Source organism: Hypanus sabinus, chromosome 13 (assembly GCF_030144855.1).
Source record: "Hypanus sabinus isolate sHypSab1 chromosome 13, sHypSab1.hap1, whole genome shotgun sequence".
Lineage (NCBI taxonomy): Eukaryota > Metazoa > Chordata > Chondrichthyes > Myliobatiformes > Dasyatidae > Hypanus > Hypanus sabinus.
In genome coordinates, this window is record NC_082718.1 from 101,503,763 (window position 1) to 101,526,501 (window position 22,739).

Sequence of the window (22,739 nt, forward strand, 5' to 3'; positions counted from 1 at the left end):
CAAATCTGTTAAAATTCTTTGAAGAAATAACAGACAGGATAGACAAACAAGAATTGGTTGATGTAGTGTACTTGAATTTTCATAAGGCCTTTGACAAGGTGCCACACGTGAGACTGCTAAACAAGCTACGAGCCAAGGTATTACAGGAAACCTTTTCTGGTTGACTGCTGGTGACTAGTGACGTATTGGGACTAATTTTTTGTTTTAAATTTTTATTTTTATGTTATATGTCAATGATTTGGATAATGGAACTGATGGCTTTGTTGCAAAGTTTGCAGGTAATCTGAAGATAGGTGAAGGGGCTGGTAATTTTGAGTAAGTAGAGGCTACAGATGTACTTGGACAGGTTAGAATGGGCAAAGAAGTAGCAGATGGAATGCTGTAAAGGGAAGAGTATGATAATGTACTTTGGTAGAAGATATGAAAGGGTTGATTATTTCCTAAATGGAGAGAAAATACAAAAAGCTGAGGTGCAAAGAGACTTGGGAGTCCTTATGTAGGATTCCCTAAAGGTTAATTTGCAGTTTGAGCCTGTGTTGAGAAAGGCAAATGCAACATTAGCATTCATTTTCAGAGGACTAGAATATAAAAGCAAGGATGTAATGTTGACACTTTATAAAGCACTGGTGAGTCCTCACATGGTGTGATGTGAGTAGTTTTGACTCCTTATCTTCAAAAGGATGTGCTGAAACTGAAGAGGGTTCAAAGAAGGTTCACAAAAATGATTCTAGGATTGAATGGCTTGCCATATTAACTGTGTTTGATGGCTCTGGGCCTTTACTCACTGGAATTCAGAAGGATGAGCGGTGACCTCATTGAAACCTATTAAGTGGTGAAAGACCTTGATAGAGTGGATTAGGAGAGAATGTTTCCTATGCTGGGGAGAGTCGAAGACCAGAGGAGACACCCTCAGAATAGAGGGCTGTCCTTTAGGGCGGAGATGATATATTTCTTTAGTCAGAGACTGGTGTATCTATGGAATTCTTTGCCATAGGCTGTTGTGGAGGCCATGTCTTTATACATATTTAAGGCAGAGGTTGATAAGATTCTTGATTGTTCAGGATATGGGGGGGGGGGGGGGGTGGAGATACAGGGAGAAGGCAGAAGATTAGGGCTGAGTGGAGAATTGGATCAGCCATGATGAAATGGCGGAACAGACTCTGCCTAATTCTGCTCCTATATCCTGTGGTCTTGTGAATGGCTAACAGCACCATGTCACAGATAGGCAGTACAAGATTTCCAGCAGGACTTTTATGCAAGAACAAATATATGTACTCATCAGAGGGAAATAATAAAATGCTGGAATTAGCATAGCTGCATCTGTTGGAAAAAGTAGCTGTTAATGTATTAGGTCAAAAGAAAGCAAATACTTAAGCCTTTTTGTAAAAAAAAACACACTTGCAACAAAATCTATAGTAGGGATTCCTGATAGAAGCAGAGTGATTTCTTAAATGAAATTACAGCAAGAGGTTAATTACAAAATCATTCCTGGACATTTGCAGCAATGTAGTTCCTAGGAAATTGTCCGATTAATTTCCACTCTCATCAGGAATAGCAGTATCATTATACATGTGGGGCTAAAGAAAGTAAGATTAATTGGATGGAGAGAATTTATCAAATAGGTTGGGTGCAAGACAAAAGCAGCTGTTGAGATAAACGTTGCAGTGATAAGATGGGAAATAATAGATGGAAGTAGGCGTGAAGACATGGTTATAAAATGCTAATGAGGTGTAAAAATATTTCACTGGCAAGGTTATAATTTATGGCCATTCCTAATTATCCAAAATGAGGGGCAGATGAATGTGCTGTGGAATTGTTCACATTGGAAGTTATCAGATAATGACATACTAATGAAAGAAATATTTATATTAAAACAGTGAGACTTAGAAGTGAACTTGCAGGTAGCCATGGAGTTCCCATCTGCCTGTTGTACCTCTTTCAAGGGGGTAAAATTGTGGCAGCTTACACTGGAAGAATCTTTTGGATTGCATCCTTAAAATGGAAGACTGCAACCAAGGTGCATTGATTGTGAATGTTTAGGGTGATGGGTAGGTTACTAACAACTATCATTCTGTGCTGGATGTTGAGTTACATTCATCCAGGCAAATGGAGGGGTTCATCACTCCTGACTTGTAAACATTTTGGGGAGAAAGGTAAGTCCAATTTGTATCTGGTCATTACTGTCCCTCAGCATATTTATAGTACGTATTTTGCAGTGACAGTACTGTTAAAGAACATGGGGGAATGATAATTGCCTGGAATGTGCATGCTGCTAATATTACTTGCAAGTCAGCCCACTCATGAACATTGTTGAGATATTGCTGCTTTTGGACAGAGATTACTTCATTAACTGACGAGGTGTGAATGGAACTGAATATTGTGCAATCATCAGTGAATATCCCTGAGAATGAATCACTGATGGAGACTAGTTCACTGATAAAGCAATTGAACATGGCAGGCACATGAACAATGTCCTAGGGATATCCACGTCCTGAAGTAAAAATAAATTGCCTACATAAAACAAAACTCTTCCCTAGATATGATTTTTTTTCTAAACTGATTTCTAATGTTAGTTTAGGACATTTGTCAAAAATGCTACTGTGATACTAAAATCACTCCTAAACCGGCTCCAGAATTTTATGGTTTGGTTGGAACCCAAACTACATACTAATAGTTCATGCTATTCATGAAAGTAGCTGTCAGGTGGATTTGAAATATAACTGTCACAGAAAATAGTAACTTCAGAATTCACTGACCATTCCTAATTACTTTAGGCAGCATATTCATTTTATGGTTGCTATCCAGCTCTTGTGTTACAGACGTGGTTTGCAGTTTGTATCAGAGAACAATTTCTGGCAAGGCAAAATAAAGATTTTTTTCCCCTTGGATCTGAAGGGGAGAAAAATTGTAACAGTTAATCATTGTCTTTTAAAACAACTGAATTAGATTGAACTATTAATGTAAAACTGCTATATTGCAGACATTGTTTCCACACTGCTGCTGCTATGGATATTGATAGTGGTTTCAACACTGGCTTTGTACGAGCAGTCTCCTTTTCCCAGGAGGGTTTAAATCTTGCCTCAGTGGCTGATGATGGGTGAGTTCCTCATTTCTTTTATTTTAAAAAAAGTTAATATTTGGAAGTGTTTCAGCGAGCTTTGTAAGCTGCAAGTTTCAGATAGGATCATGCAGGTCCCCCTTTGCATACTCCCCAATCCTGACTGTGTGCAGAGAACTCACATATTCCACTCCTCCCCTGTAATTTAAATGATGCTCTGTTGGTTATGTGACTAGATTTGTAACCTATCTTTACACAAGAGGATTTATTAAATTACTTATTTTATTGCTCTAGTTTGTTTTTAGTGCACTCGGATAAAAGGTTAATTATTCTTTAATCACAATCTGAAGATTATCCATTTGTATTTTTGTTTAGATTGTTGAGAATTTGGTCCTTGGCTTTACAAAGGCCAGTAACAGTTGCCCCTTTGGTGAATGGATTGTGTTGTACATTCTCTCCACATGGTGGTGTATTGGCTACAGGGTAAGGATGCTTTACGGTTTAATTCTATATAATTTTGGTATATGTGATTGATCTAGCGGACACATCTTGGGAAGCACTGACTTGAGAAGACTACATGCCTCCTACCAATATTTGATCACTGTTGTCTATGACACAGAATTTGGGGTGCCATGGCAGTGTAGCGGTTAGTGTGAAGCTATTACAGCTCAATCCCGGCTTCTTCTGTACGTCCTCCCCGTGGAATGTGTGGGGTTTTTTCCAGGTGCTCCGGTTTCCTCCCACAGGCCAAAGACATACTGGGTTGGCTAAACGGTCATTGTAAGTTGTTCTGTAATTGGCTTAGGGTTAAATTGGGGTTGTCAGGGGTTGCTGCATGTTGTGTCTCAAAGGGCCTATCCTGCGCTGTATCTCTAAGAGTATTTAATTAATATTGCAGACTTTAGTTTTCATGTAATGAACTAGTTTGTGACCTACACTTTTACTTTCAACTATTCCAGGACACGAGATGGCCATGTTAAATTCTGGACAATACCTAGGGTCTTGCCAACTCTACAACACATTTGTCGCATGGCTCTGCGCCATGTGATGTCGACCCAGCAAGTTATGCTCCTACAAGTGCCTAAAAAGATGAAGGAGTTTTTAATTTATAAGATCTTCTAGTTTACACCTGTGAGATGTAAACAATTTGGGAAGAAAAGTAAACTGTCATATCAGACAATTCACTAGTATATTTTTAAAACCAAGATATCAATGTGCACTTTATTAAAATTCTCTACATCTATATTACAATATTACTACCAAGACCCCTTTTTATGTATTTATTGCTTTACATGAAATTAAAAATTGAGTGCTGTTCAAGAATCCCTTTGCCTCCACAGATGCTGCTTGAGTCACCGAGTTCTTCCAGCGCTTTTTTAAAAAATTCTTCATTCCAGCATCCACAGTTAAGAATATTTTTGTCTACCTTTAGAACTTCCCGTTTTGAACTGACACAGCCTATCAAATATATTTATTACAATGAACAGAGAGATTTTGGTGAATATGATTTGCTATTTAACTATGAAAATTAGTCCAATAAATGTTCTATTTGGCTCCATGTTGATGGTAAATACCTTCTCCCCCCACCCAAAGCAGTTGACTAAGTCACAAGCCAAACTAAATAAAAACAAGTGCTGGAAGCACTCAAACAGGCCAAATTGTACAGTATCTGTGGAAATTTAAAGAATCCTCACAAGAAGTTTGCTTCTTTGGCTTAATTCATTTAGCCATGGGGAAAAAACACTATATTGTGCAATCAGTGGGACTAAAACTGCAGTGGGTTTGTTTTATTAATAGCTTTACAAGTATGACTATAATGAACTTCGTATCTTACAAAGTTAAATTTTACCTGTCACATTGAGATGTGATCACTCACAATTATAATCTTACTGCACCAAAATGCCAACTTTTCAGTGTGATTTTACATTTGTCTTTGCTGAAGAGGCTCTAAAGCTTTCTCAGCAAACCTTTTTAAAATGAGTATTTTTGTACGTTGGGACGTATATGCTTTGAATGCACACCTGCACTTTAAAGGCTTTAAGGTAAGCAGTTAGATTTTTGCTCAATTTAACCCAGAACATTGCCACGATCTCCTTTTGTAGTCTCTGCCTTGTATGATCTCAACAATCCACTTAACCAAATATTCATTCTTGCCACTTGTTTCATGCTGCAAGTCAAGCCACAGGCTTACCACACACCACAGGGGCAGGTTAATCTATTTCTGCTCCAGAGTGAAAACACTGTGCTCTGAATAATCCTTATGCCCGTAAGTTTCATTGTTTAGGGAGCCCTATCAATGTTCTAGCTTCTTGCTGTTTGATTTCTCTACAACAATGAAAACACCTAAAGACAATGCAGTACAATGTGACATGCTAGATTTTGTTGGAACAGTTTGTATTTTTGTCCATCTCAATGGAATTATCAACTTGCTGTTTCATGTATGTTGTCTTATTTAGTGAAATAAAATCTGTGTGGAAATATTTAGACTTGGAATTATGAGGAACACATTCCAACTGTATTAGTCTGAAATACTACATTTCAACAAATATTTGTATACTTTGCAGGAAGAAAACTTGGCCACTTGAGCATAACTCTTACAGAACTTATGAAATTAAAATCTCGCATTAATTTGTTGGAAATACAGGTTTTGCTTTAATGACTTATGAAACACTGAGTAATTGCCTTAATCATATTAATTCAGCAAAAAACATTTCCCATATAACAGGCTGGCTTTGTGTCTTCATTTAATAATCAGTCAGGATTTGTTACAGATAAATTTTCAGAAATTTAAATTAGTCCTTGTGAATGATTGAATGCTATCTTGCTATGATTAGGAATAGTTGACGCAGACAGTATAGAGATTTCAAACGAGAGTATCTGCAGCTGCTGGAAATCCAAGTAACACTCACTCCTTCTGAAGGGTCTCACCCTGAAAAGTCGACTACATTTTTCCATAGATGCTGCCTGACCTACTGAGTTCCCACAGCATTTTGTTTGTGTTGCTAGTATAGAGATTTGATTATTCAGCCTCCCTCTAAATGAAGGGGAAATAAAAGCATGTACTGAAATTTAGATGATGGGAGGAGGTTTCAGTGGAGCGTGAGCACAAGCATAGTACGGACAATATTGAAATAGACCATGAGACCTTGTATTAAGGATAAACTCAAAGAAATATTTAGCTTTGCAATTACTTACGAATTCTATGAAAAAGTACATTTTGATTGCACAATAAGGTACTGCTTGAATTTTAGCTTTAACTCTATAATAAGACAACTAAGTGCAGAAAATATTTGGAAATGCTATACAACAGGAATTGCTACTCATTGCCTCAGACAAAATTAAATGCATTTCTGCGAGCTTCATTGTTTTGTTTTGACCGGTATCTGCATCTCTGTCAACCAGGAAACTACTAATATGATAGGATAACAGTTTAAAAAAAACTTCTTCAAGGTTTGAACACTTTTTAAAAATTTAATTTGCAACTTAAATTTTTTTCTGTCAGTTACTATATTGTACCAAATTGGCCAATAAGACACGGTATATCTGTTTTGAAACAAATTCTCAAAGCTGGTGATGGTGGTTAAATTTGCAGATCACTTCATAGATGTTCTGTTTGGCATTTTAACTATTTTTTTTTTGCACAACACAACAAAATACTACAGAAAAAGTGATGTGTTGAATTATTAAAGCACAATGGGTTTTGGATTTCCTCAGAACTAATGCCCACCTTCCTTGTTTGTGTTTGTCGGAATATGGCAAGGCAGCTGTAAAATATAAATGGACTGAGAAAATCTCGAACTTGAGCTTTCAAACATTATTACAACTTTAAAGCCTTTGTCATGAAAGTGCATTTGAATTCTGTTTTAATATCTATCAATCTTTGAAATTTGACAAAATACCAATCAAAGCTAAGTTCCAAACATGAAAACTTTAAACAATGTTTAATTTATCAATGTAGTTTCTCACAAGGCATTAGGCTTCAGCTACAACCATATCACGGGCAACCTGAAATGCAGCAATAAGTGAGCTTAACTGTATTTTCTCACTGGTTCCTGATGCCAACCTATACCTGTGAAAATAAAGGCAAAAAGTCAGCATTGTTAGAATCAAATACTAAGAGTCTTATTTCTTTATTTTTAAGATGTCAAATTATAGTGTATTACAGTGCTCCTGTTGTGATTCCCTTGTCCATTAACCCCTGCTCATTAATCTTCCTCCTGCCCCCCTGCAAGTAGCAGAAATGCTACACCTGTCCATTCACCTCCATTTCAGGGCCCCAGGCAGTCCTTTCAGGTGAGAATCTGCTGGGATCACTTCTGGCATAGATTTGGGGCTGCTTTGTTGAATAACTCTGCCCCATCATCAAAAAATGGAATTTATGATGGTCAACTATTTTAATTCCTATCCCCATTCCTGTTCTGACATGTCAGTCCATACCTCCTGCCACAATGAGGCCAATCTCAGGTTTAAGGGGCAAATCAACATGGGTAGTCTCCAATCTGACTGCACGAACATAGATTTGTCCAACATCTGGTAATCATTTTTCCCCTCCCCTTTCCTCATCAATTCCCCACTCTGACCTCTTCTCTCCCCCATCACCTCCTTCCCCCTCTCTCATGGTCCACTCTCCTCTCCTAAGATGATTCCTCCTCCAGCACTTTACCTTTTCCACCTATCACCTCCCAGCTTCTTTCTTCACCCTCCCTTCCCCACCCACTTTCACATAATTTCAAATTTTCTAGTTTGTTCTTCCCCTCCCACCACCACCTGATTCTGGTATCTTTGCCCCTCCTCCTTTCCAGTCTTGAAGCACATACAGCTCCAACACCATATACAAGTTTGCTGGTGACACCACTATTGTGGGTCATATCAAAGGTGGTAATGAATCAGCCTACAAGAAGGAGATTGAAAATTTGGCTGAGTGGTATGAAGTTAGATATGGCTCTTGTGGCTAAAGGGATCATGGGGTATGGAGACAAAGCAGGTACAGGGTTCTGAGTTGGATGATCAGCCATGATCATACTGAATGGATGGCCTACTCCTGCACCTATTTTCTATGTTTCTATGCTGTAATAACAGCCTCGCACTTAATGTCAATAAGACCAAGGAACAGAGTAGACTTAAGGAGAGGAAAACCAGAGGTCCAGGAGTCAGTAATCATCAGAGGCAGAGAGGGTGTCTCTTCTCAGAGAACCTGTCCTGGATCCATCATATAACTGCAAAGGAAGCAAAACAGTGTATCTACTTCCTCAGAAATCTGAGGAGGTTCAGCATATCATCAAAAATCTTGGCAAATTTCTATAGATATGTGGTGTAAAGTGTGCTGACTGGCTTTATTATGGCCTGGTATGTGAACCCCAATGGTTTCAAGTGGAAAACCCTACAAAATAATAGATTCAGCCCAGTACATCACAAGTAGGTAAAGCCCTCCCAACCATTGAGCACATCTACAGGAAATGTTGCCAAAGACTACATTTAGGAAACATTAGGGATAAATTTGTCCCAGTGAGGAAGATGAAGAATGGTAGGGTGAAGGAACCATGGGTGACAAGTGAGGTGGAGAATCTAGTCAGATGGAAGAAGGCAGCATACGTGAGGTTTAGGAAGCAAGGATCAAATGAGTCTATTGAGGAATATAGGGTAGCAAGAAAGGAGCTTAAGAAGGGGCTGAGGAGAGCAAGAAGGGGGCATGAGAAGGCCTTGGCGAGCAGGGTAAAGGAAAACCCCAAGGCATTCTTCAATTATGTGAAGAACAGAAAGTTGACAGGAGTGAAGATAGGACCGATTAGAGATAAAGGTGGGAAGATGTGCCTGGAGGCTGTGGAAGTGAGCGAGGTCTTCAATGAATACTTCTCTTCGGTATTCACCAACGAAAGGGAACTTGATGACGGTGAGGACAAAATGAGTGAGGTTGATGTCCTGGAGCATGTTGATATTAAGGGAGAAGAGGTGTTGGAGTTATTAAAATACATTAGGACGGATAAGTCGCTGGGGCCTGACGGAATATTCCCCAGGCTGCTCCACAAGGTGAGGGAAGAGATTGCTGAGCCTCTGGCTAGGACCTTTATGTCCTCATTGTCCACAGGAATGGTATTGGAGGGAGGCGAGTGTTGTCCCCTTGTTCAAAAAAGGTAGTAGGGATAGTCTGGGCAATTATAGACCAGTGAGCATTACGTCTGTGGTGGGAAAGCTGCTGGAAAAAATCCTTAGAGATAGAATCTATGGGCATTTAGAGAATCATAGTCTGATCAGGGACAGTCAGCATGGCTTTGTGAAAGGCAGATCGTGTCTAACAAGCCCGATAGAGTTCTTTGAGGAGGTGACCAGGCATATAGATGAGGGTAGTGCAGTGGATGTGATCTACATGGATTTTAGTAAGGCATTTGACAAGGTTCCACACGGTAGGCTTATTTAGAAAGTCAGAAGGCATGGGATTCACACGGTAGGCTTATTCAGAAAGTCAGAAGGCATGGGATTCAGGGAAGTTTGGCCAGGTGGATTCAGAATTGGCTTGTCTGCAGAAAGCAGAGGGTCGTGGTGGAGGGAGTACATTCGGATTGGAGGCTTGTGACTAGTGGTGTCCCACAAGGATCTGTTCTGGGACCTCTACTTTTCATGATTTTTATTAATGACCTGGATGTGGGGTAGAAGGGTGGGTTGGCAAGTTTTGCAGACGACACAAAAGTTGGTGGTGGTGTGGATAGTCGAAGATTGCAGAGAGACATTGATAGGATGCAGAAGTAGGTTGAGAAGTTGCAGATGGAGTTCAACCCAGAGAAGTGTGGTGGTACACTTTGGAAGGACAAACCCCAAGGCAGAGTACAAAGTAAATGGCAGGATACTTGGGAGTGTGGAGGAGCAGAGGGATCTGGGGGTACATGTCCACAGATCCCTGAAAGTTGCCTCACAGGTAGTTAATAAAGCTTATGGGGTGTTAGCTTTCATAAGTCAAGGGATAGAGTTTAAGAGTTGTGGGGTAATGATGCAGCTCTATAAAACTCTGGTTAGGCCACACTTGGAGTACTGTGTCCAGTTCTGGTTGCCTCACTATAGGAAGGATATGGAAGCATTGGAAAGGGTACAGAGGAGATTTACCAGGATGCTGCCTGGTTTAGAGAGTGTGCATTATGATCAGAGATTAAGGGAGCTACAGCTTTACTCTTTGGAGAGAAGGAGGATAAAAGGAGACATGATAGAGGTGTACAAGATATTAAGAGAAATAAGAGTGGACAGCCAGCTCCTCTTCCCCAAGGCACCACTGTTCAGTACAAGAGGACATGGCTTTAAGGTAAGGGGTGGAAAGTTCAAGGGGGATATTAGAGGAAGGTTTTTTACTCAGAGAGTGGTAGGTGCATGGAATGCACTGCCCGAGTCGGTGGTTGAGGAAGATACACTAGTGAAATTTAAGGGACTACTAGACAGGTATATGGAGGAATTTAAAGGGGGGGGGGGGTAATATGGGAGGCAGGGTTTAAGGGTCGGCACAACATTGTGGGCTGAAGTGCCTGTACTGTGCTGTATTGTTCTATATTCTATAAAAGCAGCATCCAACAGCAAAGATCTTCACCACCCAGGCCATGCTCGTTTCTCACTGCTGCCATCAGATAGAAGGTACAAGGGTCTCAGGACTCGCACCACCTGGTTCAAAAACAGTTACTACCCCTCAACAATCAGGCACTTGAACAAAAGGGGATAACTACACTCATTCTTTATCTGGTGTTTTCACAACTGATGTCTCATTTTAATTACTCCATCTTGTCATTTCATACTCCTTATTTATTGCTATTTATTTATATTCACATTTGTATAGTGTTTTTCTTTGAACCTGCTTATAGTTACTGTTCTATGGATTTGCTGAGTATGCCCACAGGAAGAAGAATCTCAGTTGTGTGGTGACATTTTACTTTGAACTTTGAAGAATTGCCTGCATACATGAATCTTTTACAGGCACTACAGTTTATCACTGACAGCAAGAAAAGAACATTAAGACAATTTCAGAACTGTTTAGTTCACTGCAGTTTCCAAGTATTCAAACTTGGGGATGCCAGAAAAGTTGAAAGTAAATTTATTATCAAATACATATGTCACTGTATAAAACCCTGAAATTCATTTTCTTGGAGGTAGACTCAATAAATCCAATAACCATAATAGAATCAATGAAAGACTGCACCCAACAGGGTGGATAACCAGTATGCAAAAAGACAATGAACTGCAAATTCGAAATAAATAAGTAAGTAAGTAATAAATATCAAGAACATGAGATTAAGAGTCCTTGACAGTGAATCTATAGGTTGAGAACAGCTCAGTGATTGAACAAATGAAGTTGAGTGAAGTTATCCCCTCTGGTTTCAACAACCTGATGGTTGAAGAGTAATATGTGTTTCTGAAACTGGTGGTGTGAGTCCTAAGGAATCTGTACCTTCTTCCTGATGGCTGTAGTGAGAAGAGAGCAGGTCCTGGGTGGTGGGAGGTCTACGATAACAATCCTGTAGAGATTCTCAATAGCAGGGAGGGTGAGAATGAAAATGAAACGATTTCACTGCTTCAATTTAGGAACTACAAAGAATTTGAAAGCATCAACAATCATCTTGAATGGTACAATGAAAATGAAGAATTGGAGGATGCAATATTTGAACATACTGTACCAAAACACCAAGGTGGGAAATATAAAAATGAGGAAAGTGACAAAGATGACACATCCGAAGTCTAATGGGAGGGTATTGTTTAAATTGTCCATTTTTAGGTTAATCTTACAAGAACAAACGGAAAACCATGCCTACCCTTCAAGCCACTAATTTCTCCTGATTGTTCAAATTCATCAGTTTGGAATTCTCCACAACAGTGAAAAATTTAAGATTTAATCCTCTAACAAGCTTCTGATCAACTGTCATAATTAGGCAATTTCCTCATTAGACCATCCCATCCTATATTTTCCTGTCAGAGGAAACAGCATCTTTCCTCTAAATTATTATTTTCAAATCTATGAATACAATCAGGACTTATTCTCAAAATCCCAAAGAGTTTAAACCAATTAACCATCCTTTTCCTCTACAACAGTTCAATAAATAGAGTTAATTTTGTAAACTGTGGAAGTGCAGTACTTAATATTTGCTTTAATCAGCTTTAAGTCTCATCCTCCATTTTCCATGTTTTTATGTGCCCATCTTAAATTTGTATACAAGTTACAGTAGAGATTAATTATCAGATTACCAGTTTTTCCCCGCTTTTTGTCTTTACTCCCACACAGCTCTATAAAGTTTCTATCATAAAAGGTGTCGACTAAAGATAATCTGGTTGACAACACAAGAAAGCAATTTTGTATTTTATTATGTAATTGTAAATAAACTTTCAAAGTAGAAAACTAACTTTCTGAAAACTGCTGAATAAAATTCTTAAAGTTCATCAATTGCTATTCAAAATATTCAACTGCAGGCTTTAACCCTCCCATTTCAGAAGCTGAGGCTCCAAATAGGAAGGAAAGAACTATTTTTTATACAAAGCAGCAAATTGTTGGAATCAGGAACAGTGGATAATAGTGGAGGTAGATTCAAAGGGGAGTGAGATAAATAACAAAGGAAGAACTACTAGTGTCTTGAGGGAAAGATGACAAATTAGCATTGGCTGAATGGACTCCATCACGCTTAAAGCATATATTTTACATATTTTGATAACATTTCATGGGATTGTCAATTTAATGGAAAAACTTTGGTTACTTACTCAATATCTGCCATCCTGATCAATAGATGAATGCGAATTGAAGATGGCAAATCAACTGAAAAACAAGAGCATCATAATACTGTTAATCATCCAAGTACACGATTTTTAAAAAAGCTGATTTTTCAATGTGGTGGGATGAAACAGAAAACACAGATGATTGACTGGAGCAAGTCCCATTGCAAGATGTATGATATGATCAATGACTACTTATTTGGGTTCAATGTCATAGATATTAAATTGGAGGAATATGATCCAAAAAATAAAGGAGTTTCAATCATAGCAGTTTGAATCAATGGACAGATTTGGAATTAAAAGCTAATCTCACAAACATGAAATATATCTGAGATGTCAAACTGAACATCCTTTGGAAAAGATAAGCTTTCTTTAATGGGTTTTAGGTTACAAGTCCCATAACTCTCTGAAATTATCCTACAGATGAAACACATGCTGATCTCCCCCATTCCATGAATGAGTTTTTTTTAAAAATCAATGATGTAAAAAAGAAACTGCTTGGGTATACAACAAAGCAATGAAATTTGACAGGAGGTTAGAAAGCATCTGAGAAAGTTGACCAGAGTCAGTTTGAACGTGGTGAATGCCGACAGTTTCCACCATCTGTAATCTTTTTATGATATTCAAAATGGTTATTTTCTTTAGCTTGCAAATTTATTATGTTTATTACAGTGAGAAATACATGGAGGATATTTATTTTAAACAAATAGAAGAGACAATAGGGGAAATCTGGGATATTTATTAAAATTATGTAAATGCACTTATAGTTTGATCCTGCAATTGCCAAGCAACAGTGTCAACATACGTTTGGAGCACTCTTCAAAAGTGAAAAAAAAAACACCCCTGGACGCTTGACAAAGCTGGGGGAGATATTGGGTGAGAGATCAAATAGTTGATCAAATTTGCAAGATAACAAAAAAGTTTCACAGAAGATGGAGGGGCTGGCCATTATCCCAGGGAAGACATCAGGCACTGAGAACAAAGAACCTGACAACTGATTTTGGAATAAGGAGAAAAATAAAATGAAATATTTGGAACATTAACTATGATGGGAAACAAGTAACAATAGTGACAAAAATAAGGTATTGCCAATTTTTCTAGCGGTATCTATTTTAAAGTTTATTGAAACAAGATCTTAATGCACATGAGAAATAAATTGTTAAGCTATGATTAAATGTTTTGAAGTGTTCAAATTTAGAAACTTTGCAATCAACAATATACACAAGCCAACCCACAACTCAACGGCATGAGGTAAAAGGTAGCATATTCTTGGAATGAACAGCTAATTTAGTAAATTGATACAGGCAATATGATCAAATCAAAATCTACTAAAGATAAACCAAATATCAGGCATATTTTTGTAATTTGGTAAATCATACTCTCAGAAGCACCTAGTGGTTCCTCCTACAACAGAACATCTTGTTGTTATGGAAACAGCAATGGTCTCCAGGGAGACAGAAGCTTGAAAACATCCAGCATCACCCAGCAGATGGTGTTGGATTTAGGAACTGGTTTCTGCTAAGTATTTGACTGAACACAGCTGTAACAAAGCTATCTAAGTATACTGATTACTAAATGCAACCTTGAGATTTCCCCAAACATCTTTTCCTAGCTATAGCAACATGACACACCCAGCTAAAACACAAGGTATAAAGAAAGAAATAATTCATATTGCATCCTTCGTATAATCAACAATAATTTAAGTGGTTTATACTAAGGGTATATCATAATTAAAGCAGTGTTTTGCATTTTACAGTATTACATTTTTGTTACTGGTGCAACACCAGAGAATGTCAGATCTGATTTTTATACATAGAATGACATCCTTCAACTTACTCTGGAAGGGGAGCTCCCTATAGCCTTCTCTTATTCCAAGATCAACACTAGGGTTGGTGAAATGCCAGGATTCATGAGAACAAAGTTCAAGCTGAGGTTAGTTACCTAATAAGAAAACTTAACACAAAACATGACAACTTTTAAAATTTGCTCATTGCCCTTAAACAGACCAGCCAACCTTTTTTGTTCGGGACACTTATTACCACAAAGATCCAATCTTAATTCCACACTGAGTGACTGCTGACACTGCACTGCTTTTGCCTGCCTTCTAAATGGTTTTATGTGGCCCTGGCTGTGGCAGTATTTCCACAATGACCTATCTTGGATTTTCAGAAGGCCTTTGACAAGGTGTAGTACATGAGGCTGCTAAACAAAATCAGAGCCCACAGTATTACAGGGGCGATACCAGCATAGATAGAAGATGCCTGACTGGCAGGAGGCAAAGAGTGAAAATAAAGGCATCTTTTCTGGTTGGCTGTTGAATGCTAGTTGTGTTCTGCAGGGGTGAGTATTGGGACTGCTTCTCTTTATGTAACACTGTATGTCAATGATTTGGATAACAGAATTGATAGCTTTGTGGGCAAGTTTGTGGATGATATGAAGATAGGTGGAGGGCAGGTAATGTTAAGGAAGCAAGGACTTAGATTTGGAGAATGGACAAAGAAGTGGCAGATAAAATACAGTATAAGGAAGTGTACTTTGATAAGGAACAAAAGTATAGACAATTTTCTAAATGACTTAGAAAATTCAAAAGTCGAAGGTGCAAAACGACTTGGAAGTGCTCATACAAGATTCCCTAAAGGTTAATTTGCAGATTGAGTCAATGGTAAGGATGGCAAATACAATGTTAGCATTCATTTCAAGAAGACTAGAATATAACAGCAAGGATATAAAGCCTTAGCGTTACAAGACATTGGTCAGACTATAATTGAAATCTTGTGAGCAGTTTTTGGGCCCCTTATCTCAAAAAGGTTGTGCTAGCATTGGAGAGAGTCCAGAGGAAGCTCACAAGAATGATCCTAGGAATGAGAGGGTTAACGCATGAGGAGCGTTTGATGGCCCTGGTCCTGTCTGGCTGGAGTTTAGTAGAACAGTGCAGCAGTGGGATCTCTATCAAATACTGAATGGCCTAGATAGAGTGGATGTGGAGAGGATGTTACCTATTGTGGGGGGAGTCCAGGACCCGAAGCACAGCCTAAGAATAGAAGGATGTCTCTTTAAAACAGAGTTGAGGAGAACTTCTTTAGTCAGAAGGTGGCAAATCTGTGGAATTCATTGTTAGAGACAGCCATGGAGGCCAAGTCTTTGGGTAAATTTAAAGTGGAAGTTGATAGGTTCTTAATGAGCAAGGGTGTCAAAGGTGCAGAAGAATGGGAATGAGAGACATATTAAGCAGCCATAATGCAATGGTAGAGCAGAGTGAATGGACCAAATGGCCCAATGTTGCTTCTATGTATTATATCAAAGGGAGGAAGGAAAAGCAGAAGTTGGAAAAAGAGGACAGGAAGTTGGGGGCACAGGTCATACTCACAATGGACTAATTCAGAAGTCCATTCGTATTCTAACTTAATTAGGGTGCACTGATCGAGGTGCCTCCTCTTCACATAACCAAATGTCATTTGCTGTAGCCATGATTCAAATCTGATATGGGCAACAATGCCTGAAACTATCATCCATAACTCTTTAAATCTTCCAATTTTCAGAAGGTGTCACAGTTTGCAATCCACGGCTAATTCAGGAAACTGTCCACATGCTGCTTAAAACCCAATATTTAGTGGTTTCCACCTACATTTTAACCCTTGAAATGCTCAACCAAAAATTGCTATTTCAAAAGGTACAAATGGTCTTTGATGTTATAACACCATCTAAATATTTGTTAAGTAGAAAGATACAAAGATTTGAGTGAACTGATGGTCTTTTCTCATCAGGGCATACTCTTTCTGCTGCTGCCATCAGGTAGAAGGTACAAGTGCCTTAGGATTCGCACCACCAGGTTCAAGAACAGTTAGAACCCCTCAGCCATCAAGCTCTTGAACAAAAGGGGATGGCTACACTCATTCAAGGATCTGTTATCTTGTTATTTCATGCTCATTATTTACTGCTATTTAGATATATCTGCATTTGCACAACAGTTTACAGTTAATGTTCTATAGATTTTCTGAGCATGCCTGCATAAAAGGAATCTCAGGGTTGTATGTGCTGACATGTATGTACTCTGATAATAAATTTTATTTTAAACTTCAAACTTGACGTGACTGAAGGGGAACGTAGTGACTACTTGAAAACAAACTAAAAGTTGCTGAGAGGCTAATTAAGGGAGTATCACACTCTACGACGTGCTTCCAACTAACTGAATTCCAAGTTGAAAAAGTACATTTAATCCTTTATTACAAACCAACAGTAAAATCATTTGACTCTTCCATAACTCACGTGTAACACTCGCCTTTATCAAGTCAAGCTCGTCTGGGGGAAACTGCCATAGACCCCGCCAAACTGATGTACTCACATTTGCGTAGATGCTGTGTAATGCACCCCAGTACACACCCATAATGTAAAATATCAGACAGTACACAATGTAAATGATTACACTTTATAACTCTTATTTGGTGGTGTGGTTAGTAGAAACAAATAATATAAAGGCGCCACTCATTAAATTTATCAGTTTTGTGTGCAGAATTAATACGCCTCTCTGCCGGCTGGTGGTGTAGTAGCATCAGCGCTGGACTTTGGAGCCAAGGCTCCCGATTTTGAATCCAGAGGCTCCCTTGCACGCTTTCCATCCGTGCTGAGTTGAGTGTTGAGCTAACAACTTGACCTCGTAAAAATAAGAAAGCTGCCTAAAAAAGCACCATCACAACAGCGTCCCGATGACTCCACTTGGAGTTAAGGGCTTTCTTCTCACACCTCTCTTGCCTGTTCTTAAATGACCTCTGAACCATCGACTTCCAGCATCTGCCGTCCTGGAATCGCCGAATGCTCCCACACTCGTCTTGCCGAAAGATCCATGAACTTTCTCGGTTTATCGGTACAAGATAGTGTAACAGGTCCCCCATTGGTTAGTTCCGTTATCTGTAGTTATAACCCAAACATCGCAGCTACAAAGATCCATTACCTCATAAGTTAACATTACAGAGAAGCCATTTCTATATTTTTTTCTTTTTCAATCTTTTTATTAATATCAAAGTAGTGGATATACATAGTAATGCTACACAATTGTTCGGATAACATTGTTAGTACAAAGGTAATAAACCTCCCAAAGATGTTCAAATACAAATGTAGAGTTCACAAAAGAAAGGATTAACATATTGAAAAAGACTAAAAAAGAAAAAACGAAAAATATATATATCCCCAAAAAGAAAAACTAACCTAACCAATACTAACCTAACAGAAAAAAAACTAAGAAAAGAACATCGGCCGTTTATGGCATCAAAAAGAAAGGACCATTAGTGTCACCAGCTCTGAGCCTCCCTACATATATTAACACAAGAATAGGTTTGGAAAGAGGTCAAATCACATCATATGAAAGTGTTGAATAAAAGGCCTCCAAGTTTTATCGAATTTAATAAAAGGGTTGTATATAATACTCCTGATTTTTTCTAAGTTTAAACATAACATAGTTTGAGAGAACCAATGAAATGTGGTGGGAGGATTAATCTCCTTCCAATTCAACAAAATCAATCTTTTAGCCATTAATGTGAGAAATGCAGTTATCCGACGCGCTGAAGAGGTTAAATGGTGTGGTTCTATCATTGGTAAACCAAAAATTGCTGTAATAGGATGAGGTTGTAAATCAATATTCAAAACAGTTGAGACAAAATCTTCCCAATATTTTTTCAGAGCAGAACCAGAGAAGCCATTTCATTATAACACTACAGAGAAGCCACTTTATTAGCCTTAACAGTTAACATTACAGTCAATGCTACTGAGAACTCTACAAATGTAAAACAAAATTAGCGTAATTGGATCAAATTCAAACAAAGACAAGCAGAAAAATACGCTCTCCTCCCTCACCCCCTTTATATGCTGCAAAAAAAGTGAACAGGTGACTATTTGTTTATCTTAGCCCCCACTCAATGCTGCATGCCACCCGGTAACCACCTCCAAACCCAAGTGACAAATTACCTTAACCCAGAGTGAGGATGCATAGCATACAGAGAATAAATAGGTATATGGTTTCTACATCCCAGCCCCTAATTATTAAAACACTATAATTACAGCTGCATATTACAAATTAGGAAACATGAAATCTTTAAAGAGAAACATTAACATATTATCAACATATTTTAATATTCATGTTAATATCTTCTTTGAACAGTCATCTAGGCCACAGGTTTCTGGTACTTAGCCCAGTACAGAGTGATCTTCACCACTACTCTCTGTCAATTCAGTAAGTCAAGTCAATGTCATGAAGTCAAACAACCAAAGTAAGTATAGCTTCTACACCTGTAGCTGTGGCTACTCAAATCTCTGCCTCCTGTGGAAGACAAAATCTTAGTTATAGGCCTGTCCAAACAGCTGATCTTGATGCACATCTGCCGCACAAATCCTCATCTGCCTGGAAAGGCTTGAATGACTCTTCCTGAGATCCATAAGTTATGAAGCACTGTGTTATCAAATATAAGCACAATGTCTCCTCAATCTGAGGCTTCCATGCTGTTGTGTTTGTTGGATCATTTTGCAATATTCCATTGTAAATCTTGTTGGCGTCATCAAAGCTTTCAAGTGATTCAAATCACACGCCAGTCTATCACTTTACCCCGGTGGCTGCCTCGAAATGCTTGTGGAGTTCATGCAGACATTGCAATGACAAATCGTTACAACTATAGTCAAGGTCAACAATCATCACTCGTTCATGATCCAAATGTCATCCACAAGTTTTGAGGCATAATCATTGATCAACTATTCACCAACATCAACAATCTGTTCACTATTCCATTGTTCTCATCTCACCACTTTCTCAACTTGTCACACATTTCCTCCCAGGTCACATCAAACATCTCCGTAACTGACACTGTATTGTCAGCTGCATCTTCCGCTGGTACTTTAACCTGGTGAAGCATTGACTCACTTTCTGCCACGATCACCAATGGTTCCTTTCTGAATCTGGTCATTACTCCAATTAGTGAGCTAGTAAGATCTGAGCATTGTGATGTTCCCTGAAAAATCGCTCAGCAGTCAAACACAATATGGAGTTTCCTTTGTCTGGAGTGGTAAACAGGTGTGCAGCATGGTGTGGAATATACCAGACATTCCCATCACTGCATTACAGATCCTCTGCAGGCACGCTCTCAGCATAACCTTTGGAGATGATGTCCTTCATGAAAGTTGTGTAGTCAGTGTGAAATGACAAATCCCTGTTAAACCTCTTCATTAGATTTAGAGCACACTGTTCTGCCATCTTCCTATTATTTGGCATGTCAATCTTTCTCAAAGAAAAACTAATCTGGTAGTGGTCATCTAACAGCTTTGAATATTTGCAACCAGCTCCATGAACTCATGCTCTTCTCGTGACAAACTCGGTTGTTCATCCTGACTGTATTTAGGGAAGTTTGCTTTTAACTAGTACTGTCAAAGCTCATCCAAGTTCAAAACTCAGATCCTGTTAACTGTCAGCTCTGGCTACGCACATTCTCTTCCATCACCATTGACTCCTTTCAGTGGTCCATTCACAATCCAACCAACATTGTTCCAATTGCATCATTAACACTGTGAATCACTTGCAACGGCTCCAATACTCTAGGCACATTACTGCCTATCAGCAGCTCGATTTCTGAATCAAACTTTGGCAAACAGACAAGTTTCAGGTGAGACTATCCTGGAGATCCCTCTGTCATGGAATGTTTCCTCTGGGGACAGGCATACTTTCCTGCATATTCATTTATAATAAATAATAATAATAATTTTCACCATCTAAGCTAGCCACTTCCAACCCTGAAACAATGTAGCTATTCACAACCTTCTCTTGATCCATGGTGCTCAAGATAATGCACGTCCTTTTTTCCTGTGAGGTTGAGCTTGTTCATGAGGCCCACTGTGCAGAAAACTGCTGTACTCCCTACTCCTAGAAACCACAAGTAACCACTGTCTTGTTAACCTTCTTAAATTTCACTTGTACTAGAACTATGGAAAGGGTACAATCATGATCGTCAGCCCCTGCAAGGCATCTGGATAACAGAGCACTGTACAGTGCTGCATCTGATTCCTTCAAGGCTCGTTCTGATTCTGCTCCCCTTTCCTATGAGTCAATATGAAGTACTCTGGGGTGCTTAAAACTGCATACCTTGCATGAAAGACGCTTCCTGAAATCTTTGCTGATGTGTCCTGTACATAAACAGCCAAAGTGGACACCATTTTTAATTTCAGAAGACAATCTTCTCACCATGAGCCCTTTTCTCTGGCTTGGGGCACAAATCCAAACTGTGTCCACCCCTACACTACAGTGCAGGCAAACCCTTTTGGCTGATGAAACTATTTTCCTCCCTTTAGTTCCAAGTTCAGTTTTTTTAGCTTTACTTCTTACAGAGGCTAAAGTAGTGACAAAGCTGGTTCCTTTAGCTCTAAAATGAAGTTGTGACTTTTGTTCACACCTTTGCTCACTGCCAGTGATGGAACATCCTGTACATTCCCAAAAAGCAGGTATGTTATATTCTTCACTTGCCTTTCAATAAAATTAACAATGTCAATGGAAGTAGCCGTACAGTTGTGCTTTTCTTGCAGTTCATAGGACACCCTAAGCTTAAAGAACAGTTTCTTTATAAAGTGAACATATTGGCAGGCATGTCCATTCCAGTTCACCCATGCATTGCATTTCTTCCATGGCATTCTAACAGCCTCTAAGAAAAAGACTGCAACCTTGAAGAGCTTTCACATCTTCAGATTTGATGGCTACCTACAAAAGAGCTTTTACCATGGTGGTGGGTGGAATTTTCTGTTCATTACCAAGATGTCCCTATAGTAAAGCCTTAGCTTTGATATATTCTCTCTTCGGGTCAACATACTGGCAACTTCTAACAAGTTCTCTAGAGTGACCCCTAGTGTACTGTTCAAGGAAATAGAGGCATTCACTATGGTTCGGTGGGGCTTGCTCCTGCCCCACCGAACTTGCCACTAACCTCATAGTTCCCACACCCCGCACTTCCCCTTTCTACCTCCTACTCAAGATCCACAAACCTGCCTGTCCAGGTAGATCCATTGTCTCAGCTTGCTCCTGTCCCACCAAACTTTCTCCATCTCTCTCTGGTGCTCCCCTCCCCATTTCTTTCTCCCTAGGCCTCCCGTCTCATGATCCTTTCCCTTCTCCAGCTCTGTATCCCTTTTGCCAATCCCCTTTCCGGCTCTCAGTTTCACCCCACCCCCTCCGGTCTTCTCCTATCATTTCGCATTTTCCCCTCCCCCTCCTACTTACAAATCTCTTACTATCTTTCCTTTCAGTTAGTCCTGATGAAGGGTCTCGGCCCAAAACGTCCACTGTGCTTCTCCCTATAGATGCTGCCTGGCCTGCTGCGTTACACCAGCATTTTGTGTGTGTTGCTATTCACTATGGTTGTCAGTTTTGCTTTCAACATTGTTTTCAAAGGCCTTCATGAATGGATCACGATTGAGGATCTGAATCTCTCTTTTAGGCAAAGATTAAAGGCATTGTTGTGACAATAAGGTTACCTTATTTTGCTTCTTCATAATAACAAAAATTCTGTTCTGATCTCTATAGTCTGAAACAAGAGTGCTTCCACATTATTAGTGAATGTCCCCATGAGAACCCTGAACAGTTGGACTTGAAATAGGTTCAGAGTGCCTCAACAGTGCAGGCTGAGAGTAAATGGTCCTGAACTACCTCTTGAGGATCTTGTTCATGTTTCCCAGACACTTGAGGAATGAATAAATCAGTACTGGCACTGAGTGTTTTTGTTTTTCTTTATGCCTTTTCAACATAGGAATTCATGCCATTGGACTGTTCTGTTGCACCACTTTTAGCACTTGACACACTTGAAGCCCTTAGCACACGAACTTTTGCCATATGTCCAGCAATTTCTTCCTCTAACTTAAGCTATTCCCCTTGCCCTTTGTCGTTCAATGTTGACATGTTATTGATGCAGCCTAATCAGGCTCCGCTTTAATG

General features: G+C 39.1%; 2 protein-coding genes across 2 annotated transcripts in view; one reads left to right on the forward strand and one right to left on the reverse strand.

Moving 5' to 3' along the window:
- Window positions 1-4,733, forward strand: part of wsb2 (WD repeat and SOCS box containing 2) — a 40,342-nt gene extending 35,609 nt beyond the window's left edge. Inside the window, exons 7-9 of the mRNA XM_059988304.1 lie at window positions 2,981-3,097; window positions 3,434-3,541; window positions 4,018-4,733. Coding sequence (XP_059844287.1) covers window positions 2,981-3,097; window positions 3,434-3,541; window positions 4,018-4,180 — 388 coding nt within the window. The 3' untranslated portion in view covers window positions 4,181-4,733. The remainder of the gene's footprint in view (window positions 1-2,980; window positions 3,098-3,433; window positions 3,542-4,017) is intronic.
- Window positions 4,734-4,738: 5 nt separating this feature from the next.
- Window positions 4,739-22,739, reverse strand: part of rfc5 (replication factor C (activator 1) 5) — a 93,585-nt gene continuing 75,584 nt past the window's right edge. Inside the window, exons 10-11 of the mRNA XM_059988305.1 lie at window positions 12,776-12,830; window positions 4,739-7,127 (exon numbers count right to left, since the gene is read on the reverse strand). Of these exons, the coding sequence (XP_059844288.1) occupies window positions 7,031-7,127; window positions 12,776-12,830 (152 nt within the window). The 3' untranslated portion in view covers window positions 4,739-7,030. The remainder of the gene's footprint in view (window positions 7,128-12,775; window positions 12,831-22,739) is intronic.